The sequence below is a fragment of the Nematolebias whitei genome, chromosome 17 (genome assembly GCF_014905685.2).
Source record: "Nematolebias whitei isolate Nwh7 chromosome 17, NemWhi1, whole genome shotgun sequence".
Taxonomy (NCBI): Eukaryota; Metazoa; Chordata; class Actinopteri; order Cyprinodontiformes; family Rivulidae; genus Nematolebias; species Nematolebias whitei.
Window position 1 is genome coordinate 33,565,648 of NC_056514.1, and position 15,925 is coordinate 33,581,572.

Consider the following 15,925-nt stretch of genomic DNA (forward strand, 5'->3'; position numbering starts at 1 on the left):
ACCACTCCCCCGTTTCATGATTAAAATAAATCTCATAATTGTTTGCGGGGGAGTAGGTGTGACTTAAAGCTCCACATTATAAGTACGCAGACGCTTGTCCCAAATTTACAGCAGCTTCTGTAAAAAAACACTTCCAGCTGGCTTCAGATCTCAACGAGAGAAGGCATGGCATTCACAGGCAAAATCTGTTTCTGTGTGGGAAAAAAAACGGGATTTTTAGAAAAACTTTCAAAACAATTACATTTTTAAACTTGGTTTTTAACATATTTGTGTAAACTTGACAAAAACCGTCGCAAAATGATGAAACTGCAGCTGAGTACACACATGTCCATATGTTTATGTTCACATTTTTTCCTGTATTGCTCTCACTTTAACCTGATCTTCTCATCATAAAACCTGGACTTTATAAAAAAGTTTGTTTTCGAGGAAAAAATACACAGCATGGAAAATATTGTGTCAGGGTAGGAACATTCTTCGGTTGTAATTTAATGTGCCATTACTGCCAACATGCTCTCATGACATTAAACCATGTTTGTTGGAACGTTGGTTTGCTTCCAGACAAAGAAACTGTTTGTTTCATTAATTTTGCCTCTGTGTTGTGGGCCGTGTCAGGACTGTCTGCCCTGCAGTTCAACTCCTTGTAGAGTTTATTAAAGTTTTTCCCTTGTTGTCATTTTTCTTTTTTGGCTGCCAGCTTTTAAAATAAGCTTAGGAAAAGCGTTTTAAGGCAATTAAGTCAGGTTTACAAACACTGGGTTTGTGGCATTTGAATATTATATTGGGCAAAAAATAAATGATGTACTTTTAAATGAATTTCTAAAGGTTTCAAATAAATGTGGCACAAGGCAGATTTGCACTTTGGCTTGTGACAGATACAAAAAACTCAGTAAATGTTCTCAAAAGCCAGCACTCTGCAAACTGAAACTTCTTTACTTTTGCGCCAGATAAGCCCAATTTCCTGGAAAGTATTTTTTAATTACTGTATTTTTTGCCGTATAAGTCGCACCTTTTTGCAGAAATTTGCAAGTCTTGCAACTTATACACTGAAGTGACTATACATTTTTTTTCCCCATATTTATAACCCAATTTTTGGCTGACGTGACGATTTCATTCATTATGACATGGAAAATATTGAACACTATCATTTTCAGCCGCTAGAGGGCGCTTGACCAATATGGCAATCCAAATGGCTCATTAATAGATAAAAGTGGCTATTAATGAGACACTTGGCTTGCCATACAGGCTACCTTCATCTCGCTCCGGAACTCCAGGAGCAAACATCAAATCAGCTGCATTTCACCTGGGTGGCGTGGCAAAATGCAGCTGATTTGACCATCAAAGCGCATTTATTAAGGAAAAGTTCAACTGAGACACACCTTTACTATAATGTTGAGCAAACAATTGTTTTAAGGTGGTTATCTTGTTAAATTTCGACAAAATACACAGTGAGTCATCCCTCAGCGCACTTCCGTGAATCGATTTTTGAAATGCAGCTGATTTGACCATTATAGTGTATTTATTAAGGAAAAGTTGGACTGAGACACACCTTTGCTATAATTTCAAGCAAACAAATAATTGTTTTTAAGTGTTAATCTTGTTAACTTCTTGTTAAAGTCCTCCTGTGCACGCTCCCACGGCCGCCATTTGGTATCCAATCGATTTTTGGCACACCGGCCCACGTTTCTGGGTGGTCAGCAGTGACGCATCAACAGTGACACATAACAGATGCGACTTATATGGCGAAGCGACTTATTTATGTTTTTTCCCCATTTTATTAGACATATTTGGACTGATGGAACTTATAAGGTTGTGCGACGTGTACGGCGGCAAGTACAGTAATTATTCCTCAAATGCACTTTTTATCTGGCACACAAAGTAGCCCAACCAAAACTCCAAGTTTCCAGCAGATGCTAAGGAGATGTTTTCTTTTATAGAAAACTTGGCTCAGGGCAGTGTTTACCTGAGAAGCAGTGAAGGGAGATGGTGATGAAGAGGTGGTTATGAGGATGAAGGAAGTGATGGAATAGCAACAGGGACTCAGAAGAGAGGAAGTAAGCAAGGAGAGGCACTGACTTCAGTCTGCTTCACCTTAGAGAAACAGAGGAGACTCCGAGATAAGGAGCACAGTTTGGAAACGGGAAGAAAATGAGACAGTGTGTAGGAAAGAGGAGAGAACAAGATGTGAAACGTGACCTGGGGCCTCAGGCAGAAGCTGCTAGAAGCCACAAGGAGGCAGCAGAGCAGTGGGAGCCCTACTCACAAAGCTGCGGGTTGCAGTCAGGCGGCTGCGACGAGAGGTCACCATCGTGCCACTCAGGCTGCGTCCGATTCGCCGCTGACTTTCCCCGTCATTAGGCCCCGCCCCCAGACGCAGATCCCGCAACATCATTGGCTGCAGAGACAGAAAAGGTCCTTTATCACGCCTGAACACGGATCCAGCTGATGACCTGTGTGAACGTGTGCGGGTTATTCTGCTAAAATCAATAAGCAGGTGATGCCTTGTTGAGGTAGGTGGGGGTGTCAGTGCCATCCGCCCCGTACACACTCCTCTCCATGTCTGCGTTGGGAGTCTTGGAGCGCACCTGCCCCCCCATCCTGGATATCAGCCTCTCGGATGGGCTGCAGCCTGAAAACACAAAGGTGGTAAAAACTTGGAATTAATAGCTTTTAACAGACACTCCTGATTTGGGATGTATGGCAGTACTTTGACTAATATAAAATAATAATAATAATAAAGACAACAACAGTGAACCCTGATTAGCCTGGCCGTCCCAGCCAGCTAAGCTTAGGGAACACAAAAATGTCTAACTCAACCAATTCAAAAAACATTAGCCTCAAATTTGGTGTGGTAGTAGTTTTATTCCTAACACTTGTATCAAGTACTACACATACTGCAAGCTTTTTTTGCTTAAAACGTTAACATTCGTTTTTAGCATCAAACTTATTTGTCCATTAGCAAAATATTTCATGGACAACTTGTGAATTTTATTGCATCTCTCAGAAAGTAGCCATTAAACAGATACAATGATTAAATTTTGGAGTACCGTATTTTTCGTATTATGAGGCGCATTAAGTGAAACAAGTTCATTTTGACAGATTTTTGAGCGCCGTGTACCACATAAAATCAGTTCGAGGTCGGTAAGCACAACCAGAATTAATACATATGGTGCACCAGATTATAAGGCTCACTGTCGATTTTTTAAGAAAATTAAAGGATTTTAAGTGCACCTTATGGTCCGAAAAATATGGTAACTCCAATTCTAGATGGACACAACAGCACCGCATTAGACAACACATAAATAGTTGTAACTCAATCATCTTTAAAGAAATTTAACAAAAATTTGGTTTTGTTTTAGTTGAGAATCGTCCTCAACACAAACTCTAAGCGCTATTAAACTCTGAAATTATAATTTACAAGCTTTGATCAAAACAGTTATAACTCTGTTCCTGTTTAAAACAAGAATATCTTAGTCTGAAACCAGTCATAAAACACATGGACGATATGCATTCCCAGAAAGAATGATAAGTTTTACTAATGACATTGATTTGACCCTTCCCTCCTAACAATAGTTTCATTTAGAAAATCCACCCGCTTATCTCAGATAAACTTAAATAGATGCAACTCATTACCGTGTGTGTGTGTGTGTGTGTGCATGTGTGTACCTGTCCTTCCAGCCTGCAGACTGGCCTGGTAAAGAGAGTCCAGCTCAGACAGTTCAGCCTCCTCTCGATCACAGCAGGGATTACCCTGCCGACCCAGAGCATGCTGGGAGCTGTAGTGCCCCGGAGAGGACTGGCAACTGTAGCTGTAGTTCTGACTGGGCGTCTGTGGCCTGATGGGAACGCAGCGGTCGGGGGGCGTGTCGTAGGGCGACACCACGGCGTCGGGGCGGTCCAAACTCCAGGAGGACCAGTGACGTGTGCTGTTGTCAGCGGCGGCTCTACGCTGCTGGTGATGAGCCCTGTCGTCAGGGGAATTGGGCTGGGGGGGCTGCCAGAGCGGTGCAAGAGGTTTCCTTTGCCCAAAAGTTTCCAGAGGGGGCGACGAGGGAGGTGGGGAGTGTGTGTTTTTGAGGTGTGCGCTGTGTGTGATTGGTGTATCCCAGAGACGCAGAGGAAGCGAAGGTAGGGAGATGGCTAAGTGCTTCCCCAGGGGTCTGACACTCACCCCCCCTGCCTGCAGCAACTCGCACAGCCTCACCCCCGTCCCCTCCCTCCCATCCTCGCTTTCCTCCCCTCTCCATCCCGCATGCCTGCCCTCCTCCTCCTCTTGACTGGAGGGGCCGCAAGGGTGAGCAATGCAGAGGGTGAGCGTAGGTCGAGGCCGGTAGGGTGGTGGGGGTGGTTCCTGGCCCTGGGCCACTTCTTGGCTGGGCCTGGCCTGGTCCTCTTCTTCCTCCTGATTGGGCGTCAGCAGTACTTGGACCGAGCCAGGCTGTTCACTGGAGGAGGGGAGAGAGGAGGGTGAGTGGGGGAGTAATGTCAGTCAGCCAGGAGGTGAAAAAAAAAAAATCAAAATACAGAGAAGCTTTGACGTCAGGTGAGTTACTGCATTGAGGGAAGGTCACCACAGCAGGATAAACAAGCAGGCACACACACACGCACACACACACACACACACACACACACGATGATGCAGCCTTCTGCTCTGTGTTGGAGCCATGCTGGTGTGAGTGAGGCACAAGCAAAGCTGAGCTGACAAAAACTTAATCTGATCAAAGCATCAAAAAACACCAAAAGTGTTTTTATCAGAACTTTAAAAGGCAGGAATCTACTCCCCGTGTCGTCCTGCACATTGAATATTTTACTCACTGCTCTGTGTCACTGTATTGATTCACGAGCACTGATTTATTGGACGGATTATACAAGAAGAACATTAGAGGGTCTCCTCTGCAGAGCAAGGTGTTCCGTCAGAACAGCAGTGTGTTGATATGGGCTGTAAAAGTCGGTAAACGTCTCTTTTCTTGTGCAGCGTCCAGCCAAACCCCCCCCCCCCAAACCCCCCTCCTCAACATTAACTTTGGTCTTTTTTTCAAGCCTTAGTAATTACTAAGAAGGCTTTGCAGCAGCAAGCTATAAATCAGAGGCTTATGTTGATCAATAGAAGCGAGGAGGAAGGTAATAAAAGAAGCCGAGTGCCGAGAGCTTTCCTTCCACCTACTCGTTCCCTCCAGTTCTGGTAACACTGATTAACTTTTTTTTTTTTCAATTTCACTTCATTTACTTTTAGGATACAGACTAAAATCGATAATAATAAGTTAACACATCCAATCTTTTGTCTTCGCCTTTATAATTACAAAAAAGTTCATTTCCCTCGGAGTGCCTAAAGACTTGTCATGAATTTCTATGGCAATCTTTAGTGCAAGTATGGGATGTTTTATTAGTACAAAAATAAAAAGGTGAAATGTTTTCCACTCATAATATTAGTAGAGGCAAAGGTTGCTTTTACTGTGTGAATGTTTATGATGCATTCAAACTATTGTGATCCATTTTTCTTCCGTTATGTTTTTCAGTATCCAACAATTTTCAGTCAGGTCATCTGGACAGTTTCTTTTTTTTTGCTGAACTGTTTCACCTTACATCCAGAAGGCTTCATCAGTCAAGGAAACACACAACCCAAAACTGATTCTTCCCCCAAACAGCTTACTCCAAAGTGGAACAAACCAGTTATGTTGGTGCTAAGATGGTGTCTTTGGCACGCCCCCTCCTCTGGAGCCGGCCCTCTTCCTTGTCGACAGTCATGTCAAACTGGTTCAAAACCAAAATAGTCCATGTTGAATTGTATACCTGGATTATTGAGCATGGACTTTTTTGGTTTTTCAGCATCTTTCTTGTTCCATATTTTTTGTGCTATTTCAACAAATCATGTATCACGACATTCAGCTCGTTCAGGAGAAGAGTGCTATGACTTTTGGTATTGGTGCAACTTTAGCTTTTTGAAATATTTAGCCTTTTCTGCCATTTTTTTCTCATAGGAAACGAATTGAGCTCATTTTACGTCCTTCAATTCTTTAGTCATGTTTACAACCTTTTACTGCTCCTTTCACATTTTGTTCTGGTTCAGCTTCTTTCAGCTTCCTTGTACAAATTTCAACTTCAGAATGAATGAAAACAGTCATATCTCAGCCAAAAATTGGTTTATAAATATGAGAACAAAATCCATAAATACATCACTTCGGCGTATAAGTCACAGGGTATGCAAATTCTGCAAAAAAACTTGACTTATAGGGCAAACAACATGGTACCATCCAAATCAAACCACACTGTGATGTTTATTGGTAATGTGAAAAACTTGTGCAGGATTTCTGCTTTGGTTCAAGTTCTTTAATTTAGTACATGTCCAAAAACCTTTTTAATTCTTCGATTCACAAGTTTCAGCAAGTTTCACGCTCTGATATGTCTGAAAAATGGTGAGTTATTAAATATTTTCTTCTGTGAGGACAATTTAAAAAATCTTTCCAAAGCTTTGATTGACAGTAAAGTCAGACGTTATTTATTTCTACAAAAGCTGAAAAGGAGCCATGGTGGGAAAGTGCAGTCCAGCTGTTGCTTCATGAGAAACATCCTGACTTTAAAGCTGTAACTTACAAAATTTTAGGAAGAGCCGATGTCTTTATTTTATATATTTAACATTTGGGCATTTTACTGTTCCAGTTGCATTGGACGAAGAAATAAAATACAACATATGATCCACTATAATATAATATAATTTAGTGGCCTTGATTTGTCAGTCAGTCTGGGTCATCATGTTAAGATATGCTTGTTGTAACTTTTATTTTATGGCAGTACTACAAATAAAATTTAGTTCAACAAATTTTGTAGCTGTGCAAAATCACCGTTCACTATATAAATATTGCTGCTGTCTAAAAACTTGTCCATAATATCAAATTTGTTTCTGTTGTATAAATAATCTTAAGTTTGTTTTCTTTAATTTCTTTAGACAGTTAGGTCATGCTGTAAATGAAGCTCAGTAAATGTATTTATTGTAGACCATGAAATGAGAAACACTTATTTTAAAAAGGTACTTATTGTAAAGTCATGAAGACCGAACAAACAAAAAGTTGTAAAATAATGCACAAAGCTTGAAGAATACATTCATCCCATATTGACAGTGTTTAAAAATAAAATTGTAAGCTAAATTTGTGTTTGTGTTCCAACAGAAACTGCTGAAGTGACTGAAAATAAGTCGTGCATACTACATTTGATTTAACAATGTTCAGTCAGGTCATCTGGACGTATTTTTTTTGTGTGTGTTGAGACGTTTCATCCTTCATCTCAAGGACTTCCTCAATTAAGCCACCAAACAAAACTGATTCCCACAGCATACTCCATAGTGGAAAAAACCCGTTTGCTGGTGCTAAGATGGCCTCTGGCGCCCGCTCTCTCCTCTGTCAACTCCTCTGAGACAGCCATGCCAAAGTGGTTCAAAACACCAAAGTTCATGCTCAATAATCCAGGTTGGACGGTTTCTTCTTATTTTTTTTTTTTTTCGTGCTGAGACGTTTCGTCCTTCATCCAAAGGACTTCCTCAATTAGCACAACAAAAAAAAAGAAAGAAACCATCCAGATGACCTGAATGAACGTTGTCAGATTGTTACACCTGGATTATTGAGCATGAACTTTGGTATATTTGACCAGCTAACACGATAAATGTCTTGCTTTGCATGTGTTCAATCATAAATTTGTCAAAAATCTCAGTCAGCGCCGTTGCAGCAAAGGAGCAAACTGACGAACTGCAACACACAAGCTCAGCAGCAAATAAAAAACCAAAGCCAGCGCAGGATGTTTGACTGCAGTCACACAGCAGCACAGTGACGGACTGCAGCTTCACAGAAGGACAGATCAGCAGCGCACAAAGAGCAGAGGGAAGCCACAGCTACGAAGAGAAGCACAGCAACAATGGGGGGGAGGAAGCAGTGAAGCACAGAGAAATGATCCAACTTGCTTTGTTTTTATTTTTTCTTGATGGCAACTCAGCAAAGCAGGCTTTTACTGCATTGCAACAAATACACAAAGGGGATATGAAGTAACTTGAGGGTGTGTTGTCGAACACAAATTCAGACACACAAACAGAAGGAGGGAGTGCATTGCTGGTGGGGATCAGAGTAACTGGTTGTGAGACCGTAGCCAGCCAGAACTGAAGATTATACATATAAAGTGTTTTTCTATCCAGCTGACACACAGTGGAGACCTGAGGTGGGTGTTAGGACAGCCTCTCACCCATCTGTCCATTTTGTTTAACCCATTTTTGGAGAAAACCCATGAGAACATGCAAACCACACAGAAAGAGCAGGAGGCGAACCTGCGATCTTGTCGCTGTAAGGCGACAGCGCTAATCACTGGTCTGAGAACATAACCCATTAAAGGAAGTGGAAGATGAAGGATACAGGGGCCACTTGGACACATAAGGACGGGACAGTGGTGGTACCTGCAAGGCCCCTGTGGGTGGACGTTTCCCGTGTCCGGCTCCGTTTCCTGTTCCTGCCCGCGTTTGATTGGGCCCCCAGTGCTCCTCATGCACGCAGCTACAGCCAATCCGCTATGAGCGTTAGCCTCATGCAGGGGTCTGAGCACAGCTGAGGACGTTAACAAGAGTGGAAGATAAAAAAGAGAAAAGAGAAATATATAACGACAGAGCGGCAGCAAAACCTGTGAGTGAGCACAAGAAAGAAACGACGAGGAAGACCGACAGATTAAACAGAAGCAGAGCAGAATGAGCATTTTGCATTATTTTAATATTTATATTTGCAGGGGAAGACTTTGTGTGTTACACTCCTGCTCTATAAGTTCTATAAGCTTTAAGTTATAAACTGCTATATTTGGTTTCTGCACAGACAGCGCCTCATCTTACACCAACTGAGACAAGTTAGCAAAAGCTCATAAGAAGCATTTTATTTAAAAAAAACATCTGATCAATTGGTTTAAAATTGTGCTGTTTGTAGCAATAACAGTCAGCTCTTCTTGCAGAAACCTGATAAAACATTCAGCAGATGCTTTGATTCTGGCTCGAGTTAGATGAATTTAGAAGCTGCAGTGCAGGATTTTGTTCCAAATTATGACACCAGATTAGCTTTAGCTGGGATTTGCCTTTTCCAAAATTAAAGTGACTGAATAACACATTATATTTCAGCGCATTTTGAGGACCTGTGATGTGAAGTGACAATTGCACTTCCTGTTGTGAGTCTGAGCCTTTGGTTGTTGCATAAAAAATCCTGGATTCTGATAGTGAGGCTGCAGTAGTTGTTGGTTTTGGGTGCTAATGTGTGTTCATTTGACTGCACTGTTAAATAAATAGCCCATGACTGAATTTTATTGGAACTTTTAGAAAATAATTACTGGATGTGCATCTATAACTCATGAACTTTAGAGGTCAACTTGATTCAGAATGGCTGCCACAGCAAAGCAATGTTAGCAAATACAACAATGACTGTAATTCAGCCAATGTTACAGATTGTGAGCTACAATTTGGTGTGGTAGTACTTGAGTTATTCACATATCATACGCCAAAGGCTAAAAGATCATATGAGAGATCACATAAGATTGTGTATGATGTTGTTTTTATGGTTTGACTTATAAAGCTTGAACTCATCATTTGACAACGGAACATACACTGCCTGGCCAAAGAATAAAAGTTGCTACTATTAAAAAAAAAAAAAAAGGTCACACACTAATATTTCATTGGACCGCCTTTAGCTTTGATTACAGCATGCATTCACTGTGACATTGTTTCGATAAGCTTCTGCACTGTCACAAGATCTATTTCCATCCAGTGTTGCATTAATTTTCACCAAGATCTTGCAGTGATGACTCGGCACTAGGCATGATGCGTGCATCACTTCACCTGCCTCTCTTCTTACCCTGATGTGCCCATCACTCTGGAACAGGGTCATTCTGGACTCATCAGACCACATGACCTTCTTCCATTGCTCCAGAGTCCAATCTTTATGCTCTCTAGCAAACTGAAGCCTTTTTTTTTCAGTTAGCTTCACTGATTAGTGGTTTTCTTAAGGCTACACAGCTGTTCAATTTGAGTTCACTTCACATTGTGCGTGTGGAAATGTTCTTACTTTCACTGTTAAACACAGCCCTGAGTGCTACTGTTGTTTTTTTTCTATTTGATTTCACCAAACGTTTAAGTGATCGCAGATCACGATCATTCAGGATTTTTTTCCAGCCGCATTTCTTCCTCGAAGACGATGGGTCCCCACTATCCTTCCAGTTTTTAATAATGCGTTGGACAGTTCTTAACCCAGTTTTAGTAGTTTCTACAATCTCCTTTTAGATGTTTTCTCTGCTTGATGCCAATGATTTGACCCTTCTCCAACAGACTGACATCTTTTCCACGACCACACGATGTGTCTTTCAACATGTTTGTTTAAGAAATGAGAAGTAACTCATTGCACCAGTTGGAGTTAAATAACTTGTTGCAGATGAAAGATAATCACCCATGCAGTAATTATCCAATAGGAGGATCGTACCTATTTGCTTAGTTAAATCTAGATAGTGACTTTTTTTTTTTTGGCCAGGCAGTGTAGTTAAACTGGGTTTCTTTTTCAGAAATAGATCCTGTCTAACTCTGAACGCTAGGAAACACCTTGTAACTGCAACTTTCCTTCCCTCCATTGATTACGGTGACATTATCTACAACGCTCCTACGAGCACCCTGCAGATGTTGGACTCTGTCTATCACGGTGCGCTAAGATTCACAACTGGCTGTAACTACCATACCCACCATTGCACCCAGTATTCACTGGTTAACTGGACATCATTAACTTCACGCAGACTCTCTCACTGGTACATTTTCATATTTAAATCACTTCTTGGTCTGCTGCCTTCATACATCTCCTACATGTCACTGCGTGAGTGCAGCTACAGCGTGCGCTCTCAGGACATTATTACCTGCAGTGTTCTCTCAGTGAGAACTGAACTAGGCAAAAGGGCCTTCTCCTACTTCGCTCTGTTTCCTGGAATATCTTTCAAAAAGATCTGAAGCTCTCGACCTTGACCTCTCTAAGTGGCTTCAAACTGTTAAGTTCAGGGCAAAAACCACTGCAGACATGTTCCTGTTTTTAGTTTTCTACATCACCTCATAATGTAGCTGTTTTTGTTTTGTTTTATTTTTAATTACCATTTTCTTTCATTTGTTCTTCTCAATTTATATGCTTTCTTTTATGATTGTCTACTGTTATCATCAACCATTGTTAAAATCAGATCTCTTGTAAATGAGTCCCTGAGGCTCAATGGGATTAACCTGTATAAATAAAGGTTGAATGAGTAATCCAAGGCCTTTAACTTACTATTATCTTTATTCTTAAGAATAGGTTTAGGAACTAAAATAAGGTTTTCTAAGTGACTTCAAGGGCTATAAACATTATGCTCTGTTAATAACCAGTACTATAATTGCACGTCTAATTAAATACTCATTTGTGTTTTATCGTCTTGTGAGTGCAGCATGATAGGTGTTAGATGAGTTTAATAAAGATTAGCAAAACAGAGGACAGGTATTTAAATAATACAGGCTAATTAAAGAAAAGTTTGGTTTTTAGTCTCTAACATTCTCTAACGTTGCGGCAGACGGGTTCGTGCATGACTGAATCCATCAATATGGATGCAGGAACCCAAACACTGTAACATAATTGTGCAGATAGGGACGCCGTCTGTTTGTCTACAAGTCATTCTTTTCATTTATCAAAGCTGAGAGTAATGATCTGTGTGTGTGCGTAAAAAGTCTTGGGTGAATAAAACACTGTGGCACGCACAGAAGGACAGAGAACGCAAGACGATAATCCCTGATATTGATTTAATTAGTGATGAGTTGGAGGGGAAAATATGAACACCTGCAGTTTACACAAATGATTACACCCCCACCCCCCACCCCCCGAGACACACAAACACAAAGCAGATCTTGGGGGTCACACAAACAGACATATGATTTATGGATGCAGGGACCAAATAGAAATTATTGAAAAGAAAACCTCCAGTGATTTCAAGTCACAGTTTCGCAACTGAAGCTGAGTGTTAACCTGAAAATACTCCTCGTAGGAAATATTTGACAACTGTTGTATGTCGGATGCCATTCTTGACACAACCTGAGCTCGAACCCGCAGCCTCAGGATTACAAGACCGCTGTACCACCCACCAGCTCCTCCACACCCTGTAGTTGTTGAAAGCAACAGGGCCGACAAAGCCTTCATCTGAAACTATCATCATTCTTATTATTATTAAAATACTAGAAAACTTTTCATACTGACCTGAATAAACTGGCACTATAAAACATCCAGTTGAAACCTGAGCTTGTTGAGGCATGAAAAAAGACTTAGACAACTGATTCAAAGGGATCTGAGAGGCTGAACAGTGCATTAAGCTTGATTATAACTGGTATTAAGCAGTTAAAGTGTTAACAGCATCAATAGCAGTGTGCTTACATTTGCTAACCAAGCACAAAAACCATTTGATGCTGATGTAGATTTGTTGGCTTTGATAATGTTTCCACCTTGTTAGTGGAGAAAGGAAAGTCAAGGGACTACTAAAGTCGGTTGGATTCATCCTCTGGGAAGCATGAATGGATGTATAAATGTCCACGTCGACTCAAGCAGCTGCCGCTGAGGTATTTGATTCAGGCTCTTTAAAAAATAATGTGATCTGACACTGATGATATCCATCTATATTCAGCCAGACTTCTAGTGCTATTGAGAAAAAAAAAGTGTAATCCTATCTCAAACATTGTCCCTCTATATTTTGCCCGTTCATGCCAGTGGCTAGTGTTAATTCTTTGTGATATATAAATAGAGAGAGAAGTGGTAGGGCTATCTGGGTGTTCAAACTGAGAATGTTGCAGGAAACAAGTGGTTGCACTAGAAAAAAATACTTAATAATGAGTTTTTTTATGTTAAAAATTACTCTAAAATCATTGTCAATCTTCTTTATCAACTATAAAAAGCTGCATCGCATTCAGCTGTGTCATGGTATATATCTGCATCTGGTTTGATAACATTAATGGCATCAGTGGTGGGCACAATTCCGCTATTCCACTAACAGCTAACAGCGCAGCAAAATTCACAAGCTTCTTGCTGTCTGTTGTGGGCGTGGCTCAAAGAGTCCGTTAGGCGTGCTATTGGCTTATTATGTGTACATGTGGCAAGACGTGATTAGTCGACTTAGCTTAAAACTGGAAGGAGACAAAGACGTGTGACGCAGACTGAGAGACAGTCGTCTTAGCGGTTAGTGGTGTAGCGTTAGCTTCTGCTAATTTTCTTTACCTGTTTGGCGGTTTAGCGCCAGCAAAGTTAATTTTTTAGTTAGCAGAATATGGGTTAGTGAAGGGCAGCACAGTGGCTCAGTTTGTAAAGCAGTTGCCTCTCAACGAGTAGGCCGCAATTTCAAATGCCAGTCAGGGATCTTTCTGGGTGGATGTTCTTTCTGTGCATGCGTGGGTTTTCTCCGGGTACTCCGGTTTCCTCCCACATACCGAAACCATGCATGTTAGGCTGATTGGTAACTTTAAGTGTCCCTAATTGTGAGTGAGAGAGTGAATGGTTGTTTGTCTCTGTGTCCATGAGATGGACTTGCAACCTGTCCTGGTTGTCCCCCGCCTCTTGCACAGTTATGGCTTGACATGGGCACCAGTGCTCCCAGTGGACTGAAAAGGAAGAAGCAAGTAAAAATAATGATGGATGGGTTAGTGAAGCTAACTTTTTGGTTAACTGTGCTCACCACTGCATGGCATATTAGAAATCCAATAAAAAAAATGTAGTAAAAGAATGATTGACTATTATTATTATCATTATTATTATTATTATTATTATTATTATTATTATTATTATTATTATTATTATTATTATTATTATTATTGGTTATCAGCTTCTCAAAAGGGTGTTTTGTTTTGCAGTGGCATATTTGAACTTGTACTCCTTGTAATTTCAAATCAAGAACCAAAACGTCTTAAAAATTAGGGGTTGGGGTAACACTAAAAAGCCTAAAAAGCAGGAGTATTATGTGGATGGCTCTGAGCATCCCAACACTTAGTCAAGTTTGTCCATAACAACTGAACGTATTTGAAAATGCTATGTCTCTGATCATAGTTGACCCAGATATGGACGCTCCAACATTTCCAATAAAGCTACAGTTAAACATTGTTCGAATCCCTCTCCGGATACATTTCAGAGTCTCCTCAAGTCGACGCCTGTCACACTTTGTGGTCCCCCAGTCCAGAATAAGACCACGCACAGGCTGTTAGTTGAGTAATTACCCTGGAACAGAGATATTCTCCAGAGTCGCAAAGAAAATGATACAACTGCTGCAACAAGCTGTTTACCAATCTTCACCAGCTTTGATGGAAATTGACCTGAGCGTGTGAAATTAGTTGAGGGACCTCGAAACAATCGCTTCAGCAGTCTTTTGTCTAAGATCGTGAAACTCACACAACAGAGGCACCGGATGCACAAAGACGTACACAGTTATTATAGATAGAATGTCAGCACACACATTTGGACTCGGGACAGCACAGCTCCCAAATTAAAATGGATTTAAAATAAGAATGAGTTTCTCAGCTCCGTTCTGGTCATCCCATGTGAGTTCCCACATTAGTTAAAAGGTGAACTAGAGGCTGTAATTTGTTTTCTGCTTTGTTCAGCTACACCAAACTCAGCTGGAGCCACTTAATACATACACACATTTAAATTACACAAACCTAACTTCCAAAAAATTATTTCAAAATCACCAGCGAAGATGAGAAGAGAGACAGTTCAACAAATGGGAATAAGCACCAAGCTGAGGTCAGACAAAAGCATGGACACGTGAGTGTGACTGTTCACAGGAAAACAGGTGACAGTTTGACCTTAAAGAGAACATACGGTGAAAAAAGTACTTTTTCTGTCTTTGATAGTTTATATTTAAAGGACTGAAGTCACTATAAGAACCCTGCCTCCTCATCTTCACTTTCTTGCTCCTAACTTTATTTTAAATCATGCTGCATTCACTGCACCTCAGAATTTGGAAGTCCTAACCTTTTTTTAACTGATGCTTTTTGCTTTGCTAATTGCTACCGATAATCTTTGTGAGCTACAGTAGTCCCTCGCTACTTGGCGGTTCGTTTTTCGCAGACTTGCTCTATCGCGGTTTTTCAAACTAAGACTGGACATGACACACAGCTGGCTGATTGGTGGATGAGCCGCACGATCGGCATGGAATTGTTATTTAAAATGAATTATTTTAAATTATTTAGCGCCTGCTGCACTCGTGTGCAGTCCACACTGCAGGATAAGTTTCCTCCTGCAGCTGATCAGCTGGTCTCCTGCAGAGCGGAGAAGTGGGCGTGGCCGAGAACGCTTGCAGGTGGCTGAGAGCGGCGGAGAGGGAAATCATGACATTCTGTGCTCTTTTAGAGCGTTTAGAAACATTGTTCAACATCTTTATCTATCTATCTACCTACCTATCTTGTCTGTCTGTCTGTCTGTCTGTCTTTTGTAAATACTAAAATAAACTACTACCTACTACTAGTATTACTATCCCTACTTCGCAGTTTTCCACTTATCGCGGGACTTCAGGGTACCGTTCCCCCGTGATAAACGAGGGACTACTGTACACAACTTCACAAAGATGAATAAAGTCAGACATAAACCCCAACCTGAAGCACCATACCTTGTTGCTCTTATTAAAAAAAAAAAAAAAAAACATCTAACGCCCTCCTAGACCGAGTTTTCTCATTTAATCCATACCCTGGTGCTGGAGCTGGTCCAGGTCCATGAATTTGCTGGGTCTGGGGTTAAATCCCTTGGCTGCCTCCTGTTCTGCCTCCTTCCGCTTCAGCTGCTCCTGTTGGCGGGCTCTCCTCACCACCTCCTCCTGCAGCTCGTCCAGCTCACTGCGCCCAGAGCCTAAAAAACAGAAGTAAACTAAAAGTCTATCATTCCTTGAAGGAACACAT

At 41.1% G+C, this 15,925-nt stretch overlaps 1 protein-coding gene across 1 annotated transcript in view; it reads right to left on the reverse strand.

Annotated features, from left to right (window-relative positions):
- Positions 1 to 3,743: 3,743 nt before the first annotated feature.
- The window catches only part of usp54b (ubiquitin specific peptidase 54b), a 57,617-nt gene continuing 45,435 nt past the window's right edge, over positions 3,744 to 15,925 (reverse strand). Inside the window, exons 13-16 of the mRNA XM_037690924.1 lie at positions 15,717 to 15,875; positions 8,429 to 8,576; positions 3,820 to 4,442; positions 3,744 to 3,748 (exon numbers count right to left, since the gene is read on the reverse strand). Of these exons, the coding sequence (XP_037546852.1) occupies positions 3,744 to 3,748; positions 3,820 to 4,442; positions 8,429 to 8,576; positions 15,717 to 15,875 (935 nt within the window). The remainder of the gene's footprint in view (positions 3,749 to 3,819; positions 4,443 to 8,428; positions 8,577 to 15,716; positions 15,876 to 15,925) is intronic.